Source organism: Camelus dromedarius, chromosome 1, assembly GCF_036321535.1.
Source record: "Camelus dromedarius isolate mCamDro1 chromosome 1, mCamDro1.pat, whole genome shotgun sequence".
NCBI classification, from domain to species: domain Eukaryota; kingdom Metazoa; phylum Chordata; class Mammalia; order Artiodactyla; family Camelidae; genus Camelus; species Camelus dromedarius.
In genome coordinates, this window is record NC_087436.1 from 54,007,203 (window position 1) to 54,031,738 (window position 24,536).

The 24,536-nt window shown below is 31.9% G+C and overlaps 1 protein-coding gene across 9 annotated transcripts in view; it reads right to left on the reverse strand.

The window, feature by feature from the left end:
• RAP1GDS1 (Rap1 GTPase-GDP dissociation stimulator 1) overlaps positions 1-24,536 on the reverse strand; it is a 129,444-nt gene that overhangs the window by 26,949 nt on the left and 77,959 nt on the right. For 7 of the 9 annotated variants that reach the window (XM_064484673.1, XM_064484670.1, XM_064484665.1 and 4 more), the window contains 3 exons: positions 23,814-23,960; positions 10,975-11,103; positions 5,972-6,097 (listed from right to left, as the gene is read on the reverse strand). In XM_064484673.1, the coding sequence (XP_064340743.1) occupies positions 5,972-6,097; positions 10,975-11,103; positions 23,814-23,960 (402 nt within the window). The remainder of the gene's footprint in view (positions 1-5,971; positions 6,098-10,974; positions 11,104-23,813; positions 23,961-24,536) is intronic. The other 2 variants (XM_064484681.1, XM_064484680.1) reach the window with 1 other exon arrangement.

Consider the following 24,536-nt stretch of genomic DNA (forward strand, 5'->3'; position numbering starts at 1 on the left):
TATACCATTCTGCCAAAGGACATCTATCTTTATCACCACTGTTTGCATATATATATATATGTATGTACATGTACATACATACACATATAGATATATGTGTATATGATTGTGTGTGTATACGTATTTTAAAAACTTTTCTAAATGATGAAAAAAATCCCACAAAAGCAGACAAGTACATTAAGTATACATTACACTTAATCAATTATTATTAAGCAAATAACCATGTAACTGCCACTTAGATCAAGAAATTCATTGCCAACAAGGAAGCCCCTTCATACATTCATTTTTCCTATCACAAATCCCTCCCTCACCCCTTTCAAATCACTACCCTGACTTTTATGGTAATCACATCCATCCTTTCACTGTTTCATCAACCAACCATCCCTAAAAACTACAGTGTAATTTTAGCTTTTCTTGAATTTTACACAAATGGAATCTTATAATATGTATTTTTCAGTGCTGACTTTTTCCTTTTAATACGTTTCTAAGATTCATCTACACTCTTGGGTTATGGCTGTCTTCATCCCTTCTCATAACTGTATTATTTTTTCCATGATATGAATATACTATGATTTATTTATCTTACTGTAAATGGGTATGAGTTGTTTCCAATTTTTCGTTATTATAAATAATGCTGTTATGAGCGTTCTTGTAATGGCTCCTGGTGCACATGTGCTTGTTTCTGGGTACACACCTAACAGTGAAATTGTTGGATCACAGGAACAGGCTGTCTCCAGCTCAGTACTGTCCTCCAAACTGTGCCAATTTATACTCCCACCGGCACCTAAAGAGTTTCCACTGTTCCACGCCTTCATCAACAATTGGTATTATCAATTTCTGATGAATATACAGTGGTATTTTTTGTGGTCTTATTTTGCATTCCCTGATTTTTAATAAGCTGAGCATATTTGTATGTGCTTACTAGCCATTTGAGAAGTGCCTTCTCAAATCATTTGCACATTTTCCCACTGGGTTTTCTACATTTTTCTTAATGATTTGTGGGATTTTTAAAAACTATATTGTACACATGAGCCCTCTGATGGTCACGTGTTGTATCTTCTCACCTACCGTTATGCTTTTCACTCTTAATGGTATCCCTTGAGGAACGGACGTTTTTACTTTTAAAATAACCAAATTATCCATTTTCCCTTTATTGTTAGAGCTTTCTATGACTTAAGAAAACTTTCTGTACTCCAAGGCCATAATGATCTCATGTTTTAAGATAATCTTTCTGGTTTTAATTTTCACATTTAGGTCAATAATCTATCTGAAATGAGATTTTTAATATAGTATAAAGTGGGACTTTGTATGTGTGTCCAACAGTATTTTTTTCCATTCCCCGCACTGCTTATTAAAGACTGTTCTTTCCCTACAGTTTTGCAGTGACATCTTTTTTTTCTAATAAAATAAACATCTTTATTAATACACCTACTTGTTTCTGGGCCATCCGGTTCCACTAGCCTTATTGTCCATCTTTGAACCAATACCACAGTGTCATTTAAATACTACACTTCTATCAGAATACAATTTTATTATTGTTATGCCGTAAAACCAGTTCTGCTATCTTGTTCTCTTTCATAATATCTTCGCTATTCTTGGTCTTTTGGTGAGAACTGCAATGAGTCTACAGATGAGTATGGTGAGATATAACATCATTACAAAACTGAGGTTTCCAATCTATGAAAGTGATACAGCTTTCAATTTATTTAGACCTTACTTTCCCTTGATGATTTTCTACAGTTTTCTGCCAGAGATCTTATACATGTCTTATTAGTCCATTCTTAAGTATTCCATTTTTTATACTATGGTAAACAAGTATTTTTTAAAATGTATTTTTTAACTTTTTTGATTGTATGTAAAAATACAATGCTTTGAGTTTGTAAATTTTTTATTTGTTTTGGCTAGCAACCCAACCAAGTTCTAATTTTAAAAAACTTACCTATATTCTTTTGGATTTTTAACATAATCATATCACCTATGAATAATGTTAGTTATATTTATTTCTTTCCTATATCTCGTCTATCTTTCTTTTTTACTTTACTGCATCAGATTGTTCCTACAATACAATAAGGAATGAAAATGGGGATGACCCTTCTTATGTCCAAATCTTATAAGGAAGTGCTTTTTGTATTACTACTGAGTATGACATTTTCTACAGGCTTCTAGTTATGTATACTTTTCATTTTCTTCCAGTGCTGGTTTGCAAAGTTTTTAAATCATGATGGATGGTTAACCTTAATAAATGTTTTTTCTGAATATGACAAGATTACATGATTCCTTTTACTAAGTCTTAATGTGATAAACTATATTAATTGCATTTGGAACTGCTTTACTTTTCCAAAATAAATCCAATTTGGTATGATAGTTAATTTTTAAATATATTATTGGATTTTGTTTGCTAAAAGTTTATGGGAATTTTGGATCTACGTTCATGGTGAGACTGACCTTTAATTTTTATTCTTGTGTTGTCTTTGTTGGTATTTTATTAGCCTCATACAACAAATTGGTGAGCATATTTGCTTTTCCTATTCCCTGAAACAATTTAAGATTACTCAGCTTTTCTATTTCTTGCTTTAAAATGTATTGGCATCAATTTTTCATAATATTCTCCTAACATCTGTAAGATTTGTAGTGAGATCTCTGCTTTCATTTTTTTTCTTTTTTTTTCCCCAGTTTTATTATGTAGAATTACTACAGTTCAACTGCACATACACATTATATTGCATGTAAATACATATATTCAGTATACAGCACTTTTTTTAGTTTTCATATATGTACTAGTTATTATTTCTCAGGAGAGATCAGATATTTAGCTTTTTAAACTTACATAGTTATCAAAGGAATAAAGCCGAATGCAAAATAAGAATCAACAGAATGCGGTAATCCAATCATAAAGGACAGTCAATGTGCTTACACATATTCAAGAAATCAAAATAATTATTAGTTCATTTGTGTCATTATTTTATTGTTATTATTTTTTAGATTCTTCATATAAAAGATGTCATATGGCATTTTTCTTTCTCTTTCCAGCTCACTTCTGCTTTCTTGATTTTGGTTATTTGTGCCTTCTCTTTTTTTCCTGATTAATCTTACTAGGGATTTACTAGTTTTTTGACATCTTTTCAGATTCAACATTAGCAAATATAGGCTTATACTGCACTATGTATTTTCTATTTTATTAATTTCAGTTCTTTGTATTTCCTTCCTTCTACTTTCTTTGGGTTTAATTTATGTTTTTCCCCCTTCAATCCCAGCAATTAATACTGAGTTCATTGATTTTAGCTTTTTTCCTTTTCTAATATATTCATTTAAAGCAAAGCAAAACAAAACAAAACAGAAACCTTCTAAATGACTTTACCTGCATCACATAAGGTTTGAGATAGTATTTTCATTTGTTTAAAAAAAACTTATGATTTCCACCATGATTCTTCTTTGACCTCTGAGGCATCTGAAGCATATTTCTTAATACATACATACATACATACATACATACATAGATTTTAGTTTAGTTACTACGTAATTCATACTCTAAGACTGCAATCCTGTGAAATTTGTTGAAACTTTTTCCACAATGAGTATACATCTTCTAAATGCTTCATATGTACTTGAGAAGAAGGGGCTCTGAAGCTGGGTGCAGTGTTCTAAAATGTCCATTAAATCAATTTTCTTACACGTTGCTCACATTTTCTATATCCCTGTTTTTTTATGTTTGTTCTACAAATTACTGAAAGGTATTAAAATCACCCATGATTTTTGTGAATTTGTCTGTTTCTCCTCATAGTTCTGAATATTTTTGCTTTATATATTTTAGGATAATGAATAATTTTTTATACCTTCCAGGTGAATTAAACTTTTCATCACAATAAAGTCACCTTTTTTTTTTTATCTCTAGCAAGTCTTTTAACATTAAAGTCTACTTTATCTGACATTAAGATGACTACCTCAGCCTTTTTTAGGTTTGAATAGTATTATGTTTTTAGTCTTTTTAATCTCAACCTTTTGAATCTCCTTGTATTTAAGAAGTGTTGCTTGTTTGAAGTATAGTTGGTTTTTAAATATTCAGTGGATAATTGGTCTTTTAATTAAAGCATTTAGGCCATATACATTTATTGTACTTACTGAAATACTGTACCATAAATCTAGTACATTTTTTCTGTCCTATTTGTACCTCTTACTCCATGTCCCCTTATCTCTCCATTATTCTATTATTTTGGATTGATGGAGCAGTAAAAAAAAATCTTCCCAGAAATCCTTCTATTATTTTGGTAGTTACACATTGGTTTTAAAAATTATTTTGGTTCACCTTAAAAATTAAAATCACTTATTAATCAGAGCCTAATAGCACTTTCTTCCAGATAATACTCTTACTTCCCTCCAGATTTATATACTCATTTTGTGGTATATTTTAAATTATATACCTATATACTTTAAACTTAACATGAATTATTTTTATTATTTTATCCATTCAATGCCCCTGAGATTTACCTATCTATTTACTCGTTTTTTGCTCTTTCTCCTCCCTTGCATCTATAACCTTCCCTCTGGAATCTGTTTCCTTTTTTTAAAGGGGGGCAAGGGGAGGGTATCATTTTTCTTTTATCTAACAAACATCTTTTATAATTCCTTTTACTGAGGGTATATTAGTGGTGAACTTTCTCAGTTTTTAATCTGAAAATATATTTTGCTTTCAGTCTTGAAGGGTATTTTCACTGGGTTTAGAATTTTAGGTGGTATTTATTTTCTTTCAGCACATACAAAATGTTGGCCATCTGGCTTCCACTGTTGCTGTTGAGAAATCAGCTGTCAAACTTTTGCCTCTTTTAAGGTAATCTATTTTTCTCCTGGCTCTTTTAAGATTTTTGTCATTGGTTTTTTTTTTGGTTTTTGTGTTTTTTTTTTGGTAATTTCAGTATGTATCTAAATGTATATTTCTTTTCATCATATTTTAAATTCATTGGGTTTCTTGAACCTTTGATAGCTTTCATAATTTCTGGTAATGCTCTGCCAAAATTTCTTCAATCATTGCTTCTGCCCTCCGACCTCTCCGTTTTCTGGGACTCCAAAAAATGTATATGAGGCCTTCTCACTTTATGCTCTGTACCTCTGATGCTCTTTTATGTATACTGGTTCTTTTTTTCTCTATATTTCTTTCTGGATTTCCTTCCAATCTATTTTCCAGCTCACTGGTTCTCAAACTCAACTATATTTTACCCATTGTTAAACTCATCCATTAGGTTCTTAACTTTTGTGGTATTTTTCAATTCAGGAATTTCTAATTGTTTCTTTTTCAAATCTACTTTGTCACTTTTTATAGTTTCTTTCTAAAATTTTGAAGGTTGCTTAAAATTCTTTGAACATAATAAGCATACCTGTTTCAAATCAATGTCTAATAATTCTAGTATCTGGAGATTTGCTGATGTTGCCTGTTCTTTGTGCTGATTCTTGCTTACAATGTCTTGTCTCCTCATGTGTGTGGTCCTCTTTGATTATGTGCTAGACACTGTATTTGAAAAATTATTTATATGGGATGGTTTGTTTAAGCTGGTCTCTCTTATTCCTAGGATGTATCCCCTAAGATTTTTTTGCCCAAAGACAGGAGTAATTTACCAGTGTCCACAAGGGTTAGCAGGTCTGGTACTCCAACTTTTATCCCCTCTGCCCTGCGAGGATACATAAGTGGAGTTTAGCCTCTCAGCTGCCTTTTCCAGATTGGCATGAGAATGTGTAAGCTGCAAAACCAACTTTGCCAGGATTTAAAAATCAAAAAACTTGGGAAGTAGCTTTGGCCAACATAGATATAGTTATGAAGTAATAATGCAGCTGAAGTTAGAGATAAACAAAATAAAACTTATCACATCATTAATAAAACAAAGAAGAATTTTGATATTAAGAGATGGCAATTAAATAATATTAGAAAAAAATGGAAGGCACCTACATTATCAAAAATCAAGAGGTATATTTATTTTCTCACCATTTTCTGCCAACGGAGCAAGAACTTCAAAAACCATTTCCCTCTTATCATGTTCTATTTGTTTCTTGAAGAGTTTTACCAGCTCTTCAGCAATGTTTGTACTGGCAAACTGCTCTTTACTTGACTCTGCAAAAAAATTGGAGGAAAATTTAGAGTAAGCAAACAAAATTAAGTCCAGAATTTGTTTTCGACTACTTTCAATACTTGGTCATTTTGTACCATTACTCATAAATACAAACACTCTTCAAATACAGGAACAATCAAATCTATTTTTTAAAAATGCCCCTGAAGGGGAAAAATGTCTAAGGCTTTAAAGAAAATGTTCTGACCCAATTATATTTGAGGCTATAAAAATAAATGTTCAGTAGCATGACATATAGGTAACCATAGCAACAATAAAATTACTGTTATAAATTCATAGTTTCAAGGCTTTTAGTCAAAGAAGAAAAATTACTCATAACAGACTACATTTTACATGGCTGAATTACTGGTGACTTATCTTTATGCCATCAAAGTGGTATGCTTTCGCTCTGTTCCTGACATACCTTCTATCAAAGGCCAATTTCTCATGTGTATTTGGGGTCTCATTCCCTCCTGCCTCTTTACTATCTCCAACCTCTCCTCTTCACTCTAGGGCCTCATCATTAGCATTTAAATATGCTTTAATATTTCTCACATAAAAAAGCAATATTAAAAATAAACACCTTCTCTCTACTTTTATTCAACTACCATCTAATCTGTTCACTTTCACAAACAAGTTTCTTGACAGCATTGTCTACACACACTCTCTCTAGTTTCTCAACTCACATGCATTTCTAAACCCACCTCAAATTAGTTTTGGTCACCTCTACACTCTGTACTCTCCTTTGCTTGCTCCTCTTTTCCCCCAGACCTCTATAAATTCTTGTTCCTTGAGACTTGATCCTTTGTTCTCTCACCTTTTTGGTCCCTATGCTCACACTAAACAATCTAGTTCTCTCCCACGACATCAAAACAGCACCCGATGTTTTGGTGCTTATACAATCACATCTCTACCCTCTTCTGGACTCCACACTACTTATTTAACTGGCCATTTAACATTTCCATTGGAGTATCTGCCTAGCATCCAAACTCTATGTCTAAAATGGACTTTTGATACTACCCTGAAATCTTCTTCCTCCAGACTTCCTTAATTTGGTAAATATGTGTACCATCTATCTACCTGCCATGCAGGCAGAAACCTGGGAATGACTGCTCACTTCTTCTCACTCAACAATACATCCAATTACCAAGGTCTACCAATCTACCTCCAAAATACAACCAGAATCCATTTCATTTTTTCCAATTCTTTTCTCAACTTCTTTTGCTACATCAGATATCCTGTCAATTTACTTACAAGTTTTTCTCAAAGAATTCTGACCAAATCCAATCTAGTAGTTGCTCTCAATGTTTGTGGGACACAATTAACAGCCTGGAATTTTTATCATTATCTTGATGAATCCTATCTTCTTCCTATGTTAGACACTCTTCCTGATTCCTACATAATCTTATTTATATAGTCTTATTTATATCCCTTGTTTTGGTGCAATACATCTATCTTCCAGTGGCTTCCAGAGGAAGGGTATGTAGGGTACCAGTTTTCTGAGACATTCATGTTTGACAGTGTCATTATTATAACCTCACACTTGATTGATAGTTTGGGTATAGAATTCTATATTGGAAATAATCTTTCCTCAAATTTTTGAAGGCAATACTCCATCTTCTACCAGTGTTGTTTTGAGACATCTGATGTCTACTGATTCCCAGTCTTTTGTATTCAAGTTTTTTCCCCTCTCTCTGGAAGTCTGTAAAAGGTACTCTTTGTCCACATTACACAAAAGTTTCGTATCGATGTGCAATGGTCTGGGGAATTATCTTCATCCACTAGACTAAGCATTTGACAGACTCTTCCAATCTGGAGAAATGCATACTTCAGTTCTGTGATATCTGAGTTATTTGGCAATTTCCTCCTGTTTACCTCTTTCTAGAACTCTTGCTTTGATCTTCTATCTACATTTTCTCTTCTATTTCCATCTGTTTTTTGCTTTACTTCTGTAAATACCTCTTTCACTCATTTTACTGTCTTTCATTTTAGCTATTGTATTTTTAATGTTCCAGCTTCTTTGGTTTTCTAAACTAATAGGAAACTTTAGTTTTCTAAACTATTAGTCTCATGCTTACAGAATTTTTCTCATTTATCTGAGGATATTAGTTTATTTCCCCCACCCTGCATAGTTTCTGTTTCCTCCAAGTTACTTTTTCCTGTTCATTTCAGCATCTTCCATTTCAGAGGCTGTCTTCACCTCTCTAGTTGTCTGCCATTGATTAAGAATTGAGGTTTAAAAATTAATTAGGAGCTATAAGTATGAGTGGTCTTGCTGACTGCAGGAGTCCCTGAAGATGCCTCTTTTGTAGAGAAACCCCAGTTTCTTTATTTTCTGGAGGACAAATGGGGTAATTTGGCATATTTACTTTCACTTTATCTATTTTCAGAATAGTACTCTGGTACCTCTTACTTCATCTTAGTCTGATGTCCTTAGTCTACCAACCCTGTATTTTCAGTCTCTCCAGAGAATAAATACAGTCTTCTGCTTAGATGGGAAGGGGTAGTTACCATAATGTGGGATGGGAAAGAGGGTTAGAAATCCTGATGACAACAAATCCTAAACATTTTGAAGATCCCAAAGAGCAAACTGGTTAATTCTTGTCTTTCCAATTCTGGATTTAGATTTCAAAATTTTGCTAAGTGAGTTACTGCTTGTTTTTCTTCACAGGTTCTAAAATGTTTTTGTGTTACCCCCTCTACTTGTTTTTTATTTCTCCCTTTCTTTGAGGGCTTAGTACTTTAAAAAGAATCTCTTTACTGTAGTTTTAGTTGGTTCCAGAAGGGAGTGAAATTAAGTGTACATTTTCATTCTAACTTCTCTACCCCCAAAATACTAGTATTTTAAGCAGGCAATTTTATTTATAAAAGATTTTGAAGCCAAACAAAAAGGGTAAAAATCCCAATCTGTTTAATCTATAATGTTAAATAAGAATGCCAAGTTTAAATAAAATTGTATTTATGCTACAATTGTGAATATAGAAAAATTATGTATGCATATATTACTAGGATTCAAAGAGAACAATAAAAGGTAGAGCTGCACATTCCTTTTCTGGCCCCAATTCTGAAACAGATTATACTTGTTAAATTATTTTATATTTTGTCTTTAAGCTATTATGTATCTTTAGTGAGCAAAACCACACAAATTTTATTAAAAATTTTTGACAAAAAGTAGTAACTCTAGCATTTAGTGATATGCCATACTAAGAAGTATGTGATATGATCCTGATCTTTACCTGTGTCAATAAAATAATACTAGGTGATTTATTAACTCATGGGCAATAAAGCTCACACTGAAAAGAGAAAAAGTATTTTGGGGCATACATATTCTATTTCAGTGTTGATGTATAACCTAGCTATTATATGAGCATAACAGATTCATGACTTATACTCTAAAAATCTTAGCAATAAAGAAATATTTCTCTTTCATCCTTTTTTTCCCCCCTCCATATGGGATAAGGGCAGAAACAGCTGGGAAAAGAGTATCAAATTGGGCTAAACTAAACTGGGTGCATATTCAGCTTTTATTATAGCCCATGGAGACAGGGCTGAATTGTAATGAGGTGGTCTATGTAATCTCCCAAACAAATCCTGATTCCTTAATACAGTAAACTTATATTAAATGGTGTTTGTTTCTGTTACAAAGGTTATAACATTACCAGGGAGTATAACATGATTTGTTTTATTTCTACAAACTATCCTAAGCACAAACTCCTACATTCCATTTTAATAATGGAAAATAACTTGTGAAACAGTAACTGAATGTTCTTCTACTCTTGGTGTTACTTGAATGATAGAAATAATGACAGTATGAAAAAGAAGAAAAGCAGAAGAGGAGAGACGATAAGAAACATTCACAAATACCAGGAGATGACCCACTGAATAAAAATGAATTTTAAAAATTAACTTTGATAAATAATCCCTATTCCCTTTACTTCTGCTTTGACTTCAAGTTAGGTACTGAAATCAAGATTTTAACGAGTGTGTAAGGACAAGAGCTTTCAGTTGGGAAAACGAAAGTTAGAATCCTGGTGCTTCTGTTTATTTATTTATAAAATGGGGGTAATTAATAGAATTGATTTACTTGTTTGTTATAGTTATTTTAGCAATGATGAAATATCATTTGATTTGACTATCCTCATAATGAACAATTTATGAACATGGTTGCAGGGTGGATTCAGACGAGGAGTTGTAACGTTCTATCAAGAATCATGGGGAGGGAGGAGAAAAAGAAGAAAGAGCGATATACATGACATAGAGAAAAAAGAAACAGGGAAAAAGAGATGGGGGTGCTGGGGTCATCAGTCCCCTTCTCTGTTAGGACTGGGCTGTGTTACCAGCTCTGGTCTGTTTTTGTCTGCCTTCTGATTTTCAAGAATTTCTCATATTAAAAAAAAATCCTTAACAAATATATTCCTATGAAAAATTCTTCTATCATTTTTAGGGATTTTGTAAAACGAAGGGGAAGAACTGTAGTCTGCTAGATTCTTTTCAAATGAGAAGCCAATAATTTATACAGAATGTAATAAATTATGAAGTCCTTTATTTTTGCCCCAGAAATACAATATTTGATTTTAAGACCAGCCCTAACCCTCATATAAGAATACTAAAGTGGAGATCATTTAAAACATCTAATTCTATAAAATAGTACACAAGTTTAAACCTTAAATGTTAATACATAAAATAATCAGGGAAGCAAAGTAGCTCCAACTGTAAACAATACTACATTTTTTTTAAACATTGAAGCAAGTATCTACAATGCTTAAAAAAAAATAAACTAATATAATCTAAATGGATTTCCAGGTTGTTAACATCTAAAGGAAAATTTATTATACGCACAGTAGTAAGTTAATTATATGTTTGATTCACAACAAGGACTTACCAAGTTCTGCTAAATTGCCAAATGCAACAAGACACATTTCTGTAAGAGCTGCATTTTGGCAGTGGATGCCCAGTAATTTAACTAAGGTAGGAATAACACCCATGTTGATAAGCTGAGCTTGAAGGGAATCTGTAAAAACAACAACAACAAAAGTGTTTATGTATTAAATGGACGTTAGTAAGAAGAAAATACCTCTTATTTTCCCTATTGCAAACTCAATACTATTTCAATTACAATAAAGCAAGATTAAATCCAGTCATATAATTATCTTGAAAATGTTTTAAGACATTAGTTTAGAAGAGTTGAATTTTAAACCTTTTCAATGATGAAAAAAATTTAGAAATGAAAATAATTCAAATAATATGTCAAAACATTTTTTTTAAATAAGGTCTTATAACTATATACAGTAGGCTTTAAAATGTATAAATAATTAAATGTTAGCACTGGTTTTTAAGTTTAGAGGTTAGACAAAGTAACATTTACATTACAGGAAATCACAGAGTATATGAAAAGCATAAGGAAAAAAAGCAAGTTTAATAAAGACCAAGAGAGAAGATAAGAATCTTAGAATCCCTAAAATCCAGCTGCCTCATCATAATGGAAAAGTGCACAATACACACAAATTACTGTTTACTTGTAGCAGAGGGTTCTTCGATGGCTGCTAGGACAGAAAGTAGCTTTAACAAGGAAAAAAATGGGTTATTTAAAATATTTTTCTTTGCAAAGTTCTATTTAAAATGACACTCATCTTAGTAAAGAAAGGAAAATTTGACTTCAGAGGTGAAGCAAACGAGGTCAACATGGCTTTGTTATCATCGCCTGCCTTCATATTCTAAGAAACTAATTGGTTTTAAACTACTCAGTATGCTTTGGCCTCCAAAATGGCTCTTCATGAACGATAACTGAATACCCATAGCAGAGTTGAAGGTAAGCAAACCTAAACTAAAACCAAAAGTATTGCCTCTCAGAAAAAGCTAAGAAGACAGAAATACATGTCTATGCAAAACACTATCACTATTAATAACTGAGTCATCCAAAGATGTAGGAATGCTTTCAAAACTTTTCTTTTAAAATTTATGCAGTTTTCAAGCTAATAATTTTCTCCAAGTTCTTTTAAGTTACTTATTGGGAATCTAAAGATAAAAATCTGTTTCTTATAAAACACATTTTCCTCATGGCATGCTTCCCTTGACAGAGCTGCCTACTAATCTCTTTACCACTCTTCATAGTTCTTAACCTATAGATAAGGAGGTGGCTGGGTGATTATCAGAAAGAACATAAAGGCAAGGTTAAGCTGTCTCACATGCCAACTGATTACTTGCCTGGTGGTCCTTGTTAATTTTTCCTGCTTTTAGAGTGAAGTATAAAAAGATAGACAACAGAGGCTTATTGGCCCTGAAAACTGATAATTACAGATATTATCTGGTTCAGTTGTGGGGGCCCATCTATACTAGAAAGGGGTCTATTACCAAAACAAGAATAGAAAACAGGTTGGATAAAAAGTAAAGTTTACATTTAGAGTTCAAATAGTCTAAAACAATTTCAAATTTTGCAATGGAATTATGAAGTCTGTCCTAAAAAGTGAGAGAAATCAAAGAATATAATATATTCAACTAAATGATTTGTTTTTATGCTTTTGATGTTAAACATCTTTTTCAAACTATACCCTTCAGTCATTAATGAATGATTTGCTATACTTAGAGGCAAATTACTTGTTAGACCTATAGCATTATACCTGTTATAGTATTATACCTATGTGTTATATTGGCAGAATATTTGTATTATGGTTATAGTATTTTTAATGATCATGCACCAAGAAGCTTTCCAAGTGAAAAATTATTTTGATTACTTACCAGTAGAGTTCCTTATTATTGAATCACCTCTGCAGATCCTTGTTCTTTAGCAGTATTTTTAACTTTCATTTTTTAAATTTATTCATTTTGACTACCTCTTCAAATGCTGCAGAGCTGTTGAATCATTAAATTTCAGGTACGTAAGCGTGAGCACTAGCGCATGCATTGAGTGTGAGTCAAACTCCACTATATGTCTGCATATATGTAAGCATCACACACCCCCTCAGTACTGTTGGTGCAAACAATAAAAACCCAACAGTCCAGGGACATCAGAGGAATAACAACTTTTCTGAAGGAGATAACTCAACAGGAGAATGCCACGTAGAAGGTGACGTTCTTCACGTTCTCTTAACTTGGCATCTCTACTACTTTCTTGGACCACTTTTACAATATTATGAATTTTGGTTCCAGGGAAAAGAGGGACAAAAAAGTTAAGAAATATTGCAGAGTTTCATAAAATCTTTGGCTTACAAATTGAAGCAGCAATATTTGAAATTGTGGTAGATCAGGAGAAAAAGTAGCATAGCTCCATGGAATATGGTGTGAATTGTCCTAATTCATGAAAATCACATTGCTTCATGAAAATGTGTTATCAAGCTACCCAGGAGCCAAATTATTTGTATACTCACATACAACACACATACCACACACAAGTAAAGAGAAAAATATATAGTTATCCAATGGACAGAAATCATTTTGGACCACATGGGTGCTTTCTTTTATATCCATTTCTATGATGCTAACTAAAACAAAAATTATACTCTGATAACTCTAAAATCTGCTCATACCAACTGCAAAGCAAGTCATTCTCCTTTGATAATGAAGGCCCAGAAGAGGGAAAAAACCTGAACAGGTTGATACAAGTTTTCATTTCAAGATAAACAGGCATCCTAGAACGTGGTTCCCAAAGTGCAGTCAGAGGATCACTAGGTCAAAACTACTTTCATAAAAATACCACGATTCGATTTGTATTGACACTTGCACTGATGGTAAAAAAAACATCAGTGGGTAAAACTGCTGGAGCTTTAGCATTAAACCAGTCAGTGGCACCCAACTTTATTAGTTGTTTATATTCCTCACCATCACACACCCACAGTACAATAAATGCTATTCTCCTCAGCAATTTTTTTTAACTTTGAGAAGTTATTTTTCATAAAAATATGTTATTTATGGGTTTTTATTATTTTAAAATGCAAGACTAAATAATTTTTAAAATTGTCTCCATTTTAATTTCTAATACAGTAAATACTGATAGATATAATCTATATATATAAACAAATGTTCTTTGAGATCTTCAGTAATTTTTAAGCATCTAAAAGAGCAAAAGTTTAAGAACCACTGCCAATGGATTACCTAACTTTTATAGGAATTGGAAAAAAACAAAACAAAACATAGAAAAGAGATTCTGAAAATCAATGATATGCTTGGCAGATGTGATAACAGAAAAAACTAAAATCAAAAAGCATGGTAGGAATCCTAGATTTTGGTTCTCAGATATTTCAAGCAAATTTAAGCACCTAAACATTTCATTTTGCTTATTTGAGTAAAAATTCTACTTAAGCTTAGGAGAATATTCCATGATTAAATCTGTTGCTTATTTCATTACAACTTAGTATGTTATCAACAAATAGTTTTTTCAGGGGTTGAGTAGGGGTCTTGTTTGTGTGGAATAAATTAGCATTAATTCTTATTGCTGGAAGCAAATGATTAAGTTTAATCACTTTTTCTTAATGCCCAAAGAAAACTGAATGGACTTCAAAGGGTAGTAGCTGACACTCATGCTATTATGAATGTTATCAGGAACATGACTTTAAAATCAAAGACTAACTGGAAGAAATTCTTAGAATCAGGAAGAGTTCACATTCTCTAGATACATTTGAGAGAGTAAGTGACATAATGCAAGACTGAGACTTTTGCATCCTTCAGCAAGTACCAGCAACTCCAAGGGAATGTTTATCAGAGCTCAACAAACACAATCCACAAAAAATGCAACCCAGGCCCATACAGAGCAAACACTTATGTGAGAAAGACAGTCTTGAGACAGCACAATGTCATAAACGTCTGAAGACTTTGAAAAACTGCTCCTGATGCACATCACAGACAAATACTGACCAAAATACAGAATTACAAAATTACATATCAAGATGACACAGGCCCTGCATGATCTATGGGGAGGAAGAGGAAGAAAGGCACTGAGGGGGTGCAATACAGATGCATATACAAAGAGATATAAGGCAATCAACGCATGCGCTGGTGTGAACACTTACCTACCTACATTTGAATTTCAATGGTTCCAAGTTCTTCAGGTCCCACTCATGGAAACTCCAAAGAATGGAGATCTGGAGAGAAGATCTCAAGTTGAAGAACCTTTTTCCCCCTGAGTTTCAAGTTTAATGTTTAAAACATTGGTACAGATAGATCACAGGTCCAGAAAAATATGCCAAGAATTCCAGTAACTCAATTGAAGTTATGTTGATCAACTACTAAAAAGAATAGGTTTCTTAAGATTATAACATGTTTATCTTATTCCTAAGAAAAGGCCCTCATACACAATGCTATAAGATTATTAAGCTTATTGGTAAATAGGACTTAATGATGAAACTGTGTCAAAACAATTCACAACACAGTCTCTACAGCAGTAATGTATATACGGTGTGTATATTATTCATACTATAAAGAGCACAATATTTCTACTCACAGACTTGCATAAAAACCCCATCTACAGTCAAATAAACTATGTACAGTTGAAACAATAAAAACAAGCAGATATAAATCTTGATGAGAAGTTTTAATACAAACTGTATAAGGATCATCTGGGCATAATGAAGACTGAAGAAAATTACCCTTGTCTAATAGAACATCTATATTTCAAAAAACTATATAAAAATTAAAAATTAGAAAGGATGTAACAGTGAAGTAGAACTTGCAAGTTGAAGCAAGTTACAACTCTATTATAATGTTGAATAGCAAACTGACTTAAATACAGCAACCAAGAGGATGGTTTGTGTTTAAAAACTCTATACATTCACACTGCAGATACAAGACTTCCTTTTCAGTTACTTAGTACCTTTTTGTTGACTCATCAGGAAAGTGAAGAATTTTTATTCTAAATCTAGTGCTGAACATAAGAAACTAAAAATATTTACAATTGTTTAAAATGAATTTACTTTGAAAGCCCTCTTTACACAAAATGTGCATTAGATGTTTTGCACCCAGATTACCCCTATAATTGACACCCCAGGTTATACATTTCAGTGACAAATAGCAATTTCAAAGGAAAATAAAGAGAATCAAGATTCATTAGTATCAAAAATATTGGAGGTCTAAAAACAATACTTTTTTTTTCTTTCTAAAAGTTAACAAAAAATGGAAAAGAGAGTTCAAAAGCTTTTCTGGGTTCTGAAAATAAGAGAGTCTCTGCAGAGCAAAATTTCCCTTCTGTAAAAGTTCTAGAGTTAAATGACAAAATTACACGAGTGAGTATAATGTAAAAACAGCAACAACCAAAACCCCCTAAAGCAAGTCACAAGAGAAAACTCTTATTATTCATAAGAAGCTTATCCATTTACTATTCTCAATCCAATGACATCCAGAATGATTATGTCCTAATCTAGTAGATAACTTTTTCCCTAGACTCGCTCCAGGTTAAATTATTTATTATAGATCAACTCTTGTTATAATAAATACTGCTACAAAGGTTTCACAGATACATCAACTCTGATTAAAGAAAACTCTAGGCTTTTATCGCAGAAAGAAACTGGTCTCTTACAGGTTAAAATTGGTTTTTTGTGGCCTTTTGTTTTTTGTGTTTTTTTAGAAGAGAACTACTGCCAGCTCTTGCTTAAGTAGCTCTTGTTGGGAGAAATAAACCCAGTCATGTGCCATTGCTGAGAGAAAGGCCACATCTACATATACATCTAAGTATAAATTTAAGGCCTGTATTTTTGTATAGTAAATTAAGCTAAATACCAGGTTAATTTACATGATAACATGTCTATCTTACAAACATGTGTTTAAAAACATAAAAATTTTTTGCTTTGCAAAAGGATTTACTGGCTTTAACAACAACCAAAAAACCCCACAAAACCAAAAACAAGCATTACTAGTTACCTGGGAACATTTCTATGATCAAGTTTTTATACTTTATAATTACATGGAAGTTATTTGCACCACACAGACTGTGTTAACAGGAAATATCTACATAACCCAAAGATTTCTGATTTCTAGCCAGTAACAATTCTTAAAACATTATTTAATTAAATTTTTTTTCAGTAAATAAAATATAGGCAGTTTGTTAACAGAATTTTACTGGAAGTTAGAAAACTGGGTTACTAATTTTTATACAAGTTGATTACACATCATAGTTTTCTGCCCTGAATTTCTCTCTGAATGAGTATTTTAAGTGGCCTAAATTAAAGATACATTGATATTTGTCCAAAATCCATTATTTATCTATGGCTTTGGCCTTACCTCTTAAAGGCCAAACAACACCTGACTGCTCACTTCAATGTCATTTCTGGTACCTACAAACTTGTGCATAGGCAATAATCAGGTGTTTGATACCATCATATTTCAACTGTTATAGTAACATCAATAATAAAAACAAGGTCTGGTCTTTCAGTTTTACTGTCACTATATGAATATTCATTTTCAAATATAGGTAAGCATTCCACGTACAAAGTCTCCTGATGTGTTTCATATGTTGAAATTATATCAGCTGAAATATAAATGAATATTTATATTGCAATATTAAAATGTGGCAATAACTAATGATGAAAGCTATACAAATGTAAAAATTAAATCAAGGCAGAATAATAGAGATTAGATTATCTATTCTCTTTAGAATTTACAATAAAAAATAAAATAAATGTTAGAAGCTGTTGTTGATTTTTAGTTATTTCATTCCATTCAGGCCATGACTGGTTCAACAAAAAGTCCAATTTAAGAATTCTTTACATCTTGTGAGGATGAGTTAAAATCAGAAAGCCAACTCTGCCACCTCAAATTTTCACTATAAGGAAAATCTCAAAAATAATATTCAATAACATCTATGATAGTTACCGTCAATCCAGACTAAAGCAAATAAAGAAAAACATGTTAGAGAATGAGGAACCCCAAACATACTTTGTTACTCCACTGCCTGCAGTTAAAATTTGTTATCTATTTAGTATCACAATGCTAAATGCACTATTATGAAAGCAATCTAAAAGCTGAAAATGCTGCAAAAAGTATTATTTTTGTATTATAATGCCAAACTTTAAATCATTGACAAAAAACTGTAAGAACAATTCCATTTTTTGTGTGTGATAAAATTTCTGATTCTTGGATTCAGAAGTTCAGTCCATAATGGCCAAAGCTGAATATCAATGCCAATACTGGACCATATGGAATTAAACCAAAATGTGCATTTGGTAAACCTCTACTAAAAACCAAGTTCTTAGCCTGTCCATTAAATAACAGCATTATTATAGTAATTGTTTAGAAGGATTATGATGAAAAGCTAACCTCAATAATTGGTCAAATTTAATAGGCAGAATTAGCAGGAGGCACAAGAATAATTAACTGCTCTGTTCATCAGTAAAACAATTTGTTTAAAATGACATTTGTAGCAGAACTTCATGAATGCAACCTGCTTCAGATTGATTACAAAGCTCTGCTGGACAAGCAGTAAAAATTTAGAAATTTTTTACAAAGAGAACAACAGTTAATAAATAAAGAATTCCAATGTTATTTTTTTTAAAGCCTAAAAGCTTTTCAGTGGCACAATAAATCTTCAACACACTTTGTTCGACATACTATAGAGTACTTTAATTTGACAAACCAGGCTTCAAAAGATACAATCGTAAAAGTACATCTTCTATGCTTTTATAAACAGAAAAAGTGAACAGAAAATACAATGAAAATACTATATAGGAAAATTAATATTATCACTGAAAAAAGACAATAAATTGCAAAGATAAAATTTTACATTTTTAATTTTGTTTTGTTTTCTCCCCTTAAAGTTAGGGGAAAAGCTTTTAGTATTTAGGAAATATATGGAATTATTAATTAGCTTATACTCAGAGTAAGTAAACTTTGGAAACAGTTCTTCACTCATGCAAACCAAATCATTTTCTACACATTCCACATCTAGGAAGTATTCTTCCTTACCTATAATAAAGTAATGCCAACACATAAACAAGTAGCTCAGGCCAAAGTGCTTTTTTAGTTTTTAATCAGGATTATTCCTTATTAATTTCTACTATTCCTATTTTAAGTATAAAGAAAATTCAAGTAAGCCAAGTCATCGGGCTGAGTTAGCTGGGAAAATGAACAGTATTATGAGAATTGTGAAACTGTTGCCATGGTTGAAATGAAAGTAGCAGCTAAAATGAACTGCATACTAAGTGACCTTTAAATTAGAGAAAATATTTTACAGGCTTTTTTTAAACAACTGAATTTAAGTACTTGGCTTAATACTTAAATTCAATTGTTATGCTCCAATAACATGCTCTGTGTGTTGCACTTCCTAAGTAGCATGGATGGCCTTCCTTCAACCATAGTTTAGTTAGCGTAGGCCCATGAGGCCACATAGTAAGAATTATCATGAGAGTATCCCAGAGAGATTTCAGGAACCACAAAAAAAGAGAAATTAGTCTTTCAATAACAAGGCGGTATTAAAATATCACAGAAGAATCAGCTCTATTTATAAAAATCATATATACATATACAAATATATGTATATATTATATAGGTCACATGAAGAAACCAGCCATAGACTGTGTATATTACATTAGTCATTTTAGAAGGAAATGAATTTTTCCTTTCCTGATGGCATTTCTGTTTCCTTCACTTTTTCCTCTCATGGCATAGCTTATGTAAAACAAGTAATTTTAGCCTGCTTTAATGCTTATCATCATTCATTAATAATTTTCTTTAGAATTGTAATAGATTTTCCCCTGTATTTTCTGCCTCTAGCACAGGTATATTAAGAAAGAATTAAACTCTCAATTACAGAGTTTTCCAGGAGATACATACTGATTAATCATGGTTACTTATAATATAGTAAAAATGGTGACCATCAATAGATTCCTCAACAAGGTATTAAATTATTCCAGTGCTTTACTTTAGATTACTGGTTTGTTTCTATTCAAACTGCAATCAACTTACAAGTATACATACACAGATTTATCAAGTCTGTAGATTACCTATGGTAAATTTTTAACCACAGATTTGGTACTATTACTATCATTGTGTTTTCAATACCACTTTCTCCTACCGCCATGTATGTGAACAGCAAATATAAACTAATACAGAGGGCAAGAGTTTATAATGCTTCTAACTTGTTTAATGAAGAAAATGCATTCCAGGAACATATTTTTCTTCCAAGTATAGATTTTGTTAATAAAACATTTTTAGACAATACTAAGCATCCAGAAAAGTCAATTAATATTTTCCAAACTCCTATTATATGCTAAAATGGTGTTATATTTGAAAACAGTTGAATATCTGAACAAAATTTTCAGTCTTCACTGCAATGTTTTGGCACTAGGTAACCAAAGCTAGGAAAAAGAGTACCCAAGAAACTAATGAGATAAAAATATCTACAGTAATGTTTGAGTTCCTTGTTTACAGAATAACTAAAACTTTAAAGTAGTAACTACATAAAAAAAATATAGGAACTTCACATTTCCTCAAACTGAATGTCAAACTGTCAACACACTTTTCTCTAACCACAACTGTCAAATACTTGGACTATTTTGGAGGGCCACAGAACTGAAGAGTTCTCTTTTTCCATGGGAAAAACAGGTATGATTTTCCCCAAAAGGATAAATATGAAATGACCTTTACTAAACAAAAAGTTTTATCTTATTCTATTTAAACATGATTTTATTTAGCAATATAATTGATACAACTTTTCTAGTTAAGCAATTATAACTTTTTCTATTCAAATATTCCACTCTTACTTGTCTGAGTATAAAAAGTTTTAATTGCTTTACCAATGGGGAAACAAAAGAATATACCCAGCTCATAGCTTAAAAATTCTGAGCTGGTTTTAAAATTTCAAAACTCATGAACCTTGAGTTATATATAGTTTTATCAAAGGATAGAAATATGCCTTTACTGAGTGTTTTCATTATATACTTGTCTTGCTTCTGTTTAGGAAACCAGATTTCTTATTTAATGGATTCAAAATTGGATATGCTCAGAGTTGTCCATTATATGGACAGGAATCAAGGTATCCTTAGTCTCAGTCTGGTGTGAATCCACTTTTAGGACTAATAAACAATGTGCAAAAGTTTTTACTAGAGAAACCATGTTGGTGAGTCTTGGTGACTATTTTCAGTACTTTCTTATCTTTATATTTAAAAAATTTTTATCTATGAAGCTATAAAGTAATCCCTTAACTATGAATGAGTCTTAAGCTATTGGGCCCAAGGGGAGAGTTAATTTCTTGGCTAGAGTAACAGGGAGGTAGTTATCACTCAACTGCTCTACTCAGAAACTAGCAGAGACCTGTATATTGAAATTCAATAGTAAATACACATGAAAAGGAATTTTCATTTATCAGTGCTAACAAAAAGTGCCTCCTGAGTTTCAAAAGCTCTGCTGTTTTCTTGTCTTCAGTGACTCATCTGGGTGGATAGGATCAATACCAAATATCTGAAGTTAGCCAAGGAGATCTAAAATTAAGTTGGAAAGTCTGTAAACACTTATTTTAAAGAAAAGAGTAAGTAAATAACCGACACAACAACAAAGATACTTAATAATTATGCAAAACAAAAGAGGATACAATCTAAGTTAAAGAGCATCATTGACAAAAAGAACCACTTCACAAACTATGATCCCCATGATAGACAAACATAAACGGAAGCAAAGGAAAGAAGATAGTTACAAGTTTGGCATTTCTTCCTTAAAATACTAAACATAACTTCACTTCTATTTTATCTAAAAAGTTTTGAAAGCTGTATTAAATTGCAGCTTTTAGAATAATGGAACAAAATGACCACTGCTCCAGTAATGTTCTGAGAAAAGTTAATATAGCTTTCTAAAGTATCTAAGTTATTTCTTGTGAATACTTGCACACCAGGGGAAAAACCTAATCTTACAAAAGAAATGTATTATGCATTTAGACTGTGCACTCTGCACATTGTTAACATTACCTTCTCAGAACACTTCCCTACACAGTGTGATATCCTATTATAGAGAGTCAATCACAAACTCTTTTGGATTAGAATTAGTAATGGTTTTGAAGACCATTTTGCCATTTGATATGTTTTCGTACAGATTTTTGAACAACAGCTTCCTCAAAGGATAAAGAAATGGTTTAGATGCATAACGAGACTAATTCTTTTATATCCAAAGCTGCTATAATAACTGCATGACTAGTTTCTTTCATTTATCATTCTAAACCTTCTTCCCACTCAACTCTTGTCCCACTTTCTCAGGTGTCCAAGCCAAAATGTAGTTGAAGGGAAAGGAAGTGACATGAACAACTGGCCAATGATTTCTGAATGCAATTCAAATACCCATATATCATGTTCAAGTTTCAATTATTTAGGAGCTAGCTATTCATTTTGTAGGTTACCCAGATATTGTGTTTCTGTTCCTCCTATTTATATTTAGGACACTTTCTCTTCAAAAATGATTCCACCAGAGGGCAAGAAAAATAGAGGTAACTGATCCTATAAAAACTACCAGTTGTTATTTGCTCAAGTTTAACAGGTAAGCCATTTGATAAATAAGAATACTTTTTTTTATTATTATAACTGATAATTTTAATTCAGAGGTTTAAAACTGGTATTTCTTGGAAAGGATGTGACCTGAGTACACATTCTGTCTAGCTTTTACAGTGCTAAAAAAGCAAATGTAATCAAACATTTAAAAAACAGATGTCACATGAAAAGCTAGATTTCTAGCTTCCTCCTATCCCCAAAGTTAAAGATCTGGCAGTATTTGGTCAAATTGCCACACAGAAACAACTGGCTAGAGGAGAGTAGCAGCTCTCCCCTTTCAATGGGGCAGGGCTAAAGTCCCTACCATCTGCTGTTACAGTAACTAACACCAAGGCCAAATGCCAGTAGCTATTTGTCACCAATTTTTATTTACTTATTTTTAACTATTGAGAATAATTTCTTTGGACCCATGAAAAAATAAAAATATACCTAAAGGGCCATGTGTTTCTAGAATACATGGAACAATACTATTACATGTTCAGTATACAAATAAAGTTATCTCTGTCAAAGATTACAACTTAAAATGCCATTATGAAACAAACCACAGAAAGACCTCATTAATGTTACATTCTAGGAACCTACCAGAATTTGAGTGTTTGAATCATTCAGTAATTCATGTAAGATGATAAATGGATGAATTTTTTGTGACATTTGAAAGTACAGTGAAGTCTTCAGATCACTGTTTTTATGTTCATTTAATTAACAACCATATAGACTATCTGAAATTGACATGTCATTTGTTGCTGGGCTCTAAGAATGTTTTACAGAAAAAAGAAACTTCTGTTACATGTATTTATTAAAATTCTAAAATCAGGTATCTGCAATTGCTTTGAACTTTACTTTTCTAAGGCCAGATTTCATTAAAATTTTTTTATTGTTACAAGTAAATCTAGTATCTAAATAAAATAATTTTAATAATATAGACAGTATTTATGTTTTAAAGCTGCTCCTGGTATTAATAGAAAGTAATAAACATAAGATATTTTAACACTGTTTATTTTAAAAATATTCGTAGCAAGAAATCTTAAACCATACCATTATGTTGTTTCTTGTTTTTGGTATTAACATGGACAATCTTTCAACAATTAGTTCCATTTAAATTAGACCATTCTGTATTTTTGAAACATTGTAATTTAATGTTGGCTAATTACTAATTTTATGTGCTACTTATGAATGCTTTGTTCATAATTTTTCTAAATTTTTTGTACTATTATAATGATGATTTTTAATTTTTCCCCCAGAGATAAAGCAAGTTTTCAATTTTGTTTACCATTCTCATTGCTATAGTTCATCAGCATGCCACAAAAGACAGTCAAGAGCTTCTCATTGGCGGGATCTGTTATACTGCACAGTGACCTTAAATGGTCAATTACAATCTGTGCACCACCTGCTTGGTCAACTGCACTTCTGCCCTCATCTGTAAAACAAAGAGTTAAATTAAAAATAAAAGAAAAAAGAAATGTACCTTACAATTTCAATACAAAACATAACAGAGTTATTTCTTATTTAGTGAGTAAGTAGAAAATAAATCTAAGCAGGGCATTAAATGTCTTTTTGGAAAAAACAAAACAAAACAAACAAACATGGAAATGGGGGTGGGATGGGGAAAAGAGACAATTATTTTTTAGGAGAAAAAAGATTATTCTCATTGGTATCAAATAGAAGCTTAAAGAACTTCTCTGTGTCCTAAAGTTTATGACTATGACATGAAATTTTTTGCCTTCTCTTTCACAAATGACAACTCTGTGTAAGAGAAGAAAAATAGGAACTAATATTCTATCGGAATTTTCTCAGTTTGAAGCAAGTAAATATATCATTCTGTCAATGGTTTCAAAGTCAACTATTATCAAAGACAAGCATCTGCAGGACAGTATAATTCTTGGTCACAATGTATAATTCCTAAAGATTAGTACCAGGGTCTCTTTAACGGTATTTCCTATAGTACATAATGTTCTTCTTTTTCAATTCTGAGTAGTTTGTGTTTTATCTCTCC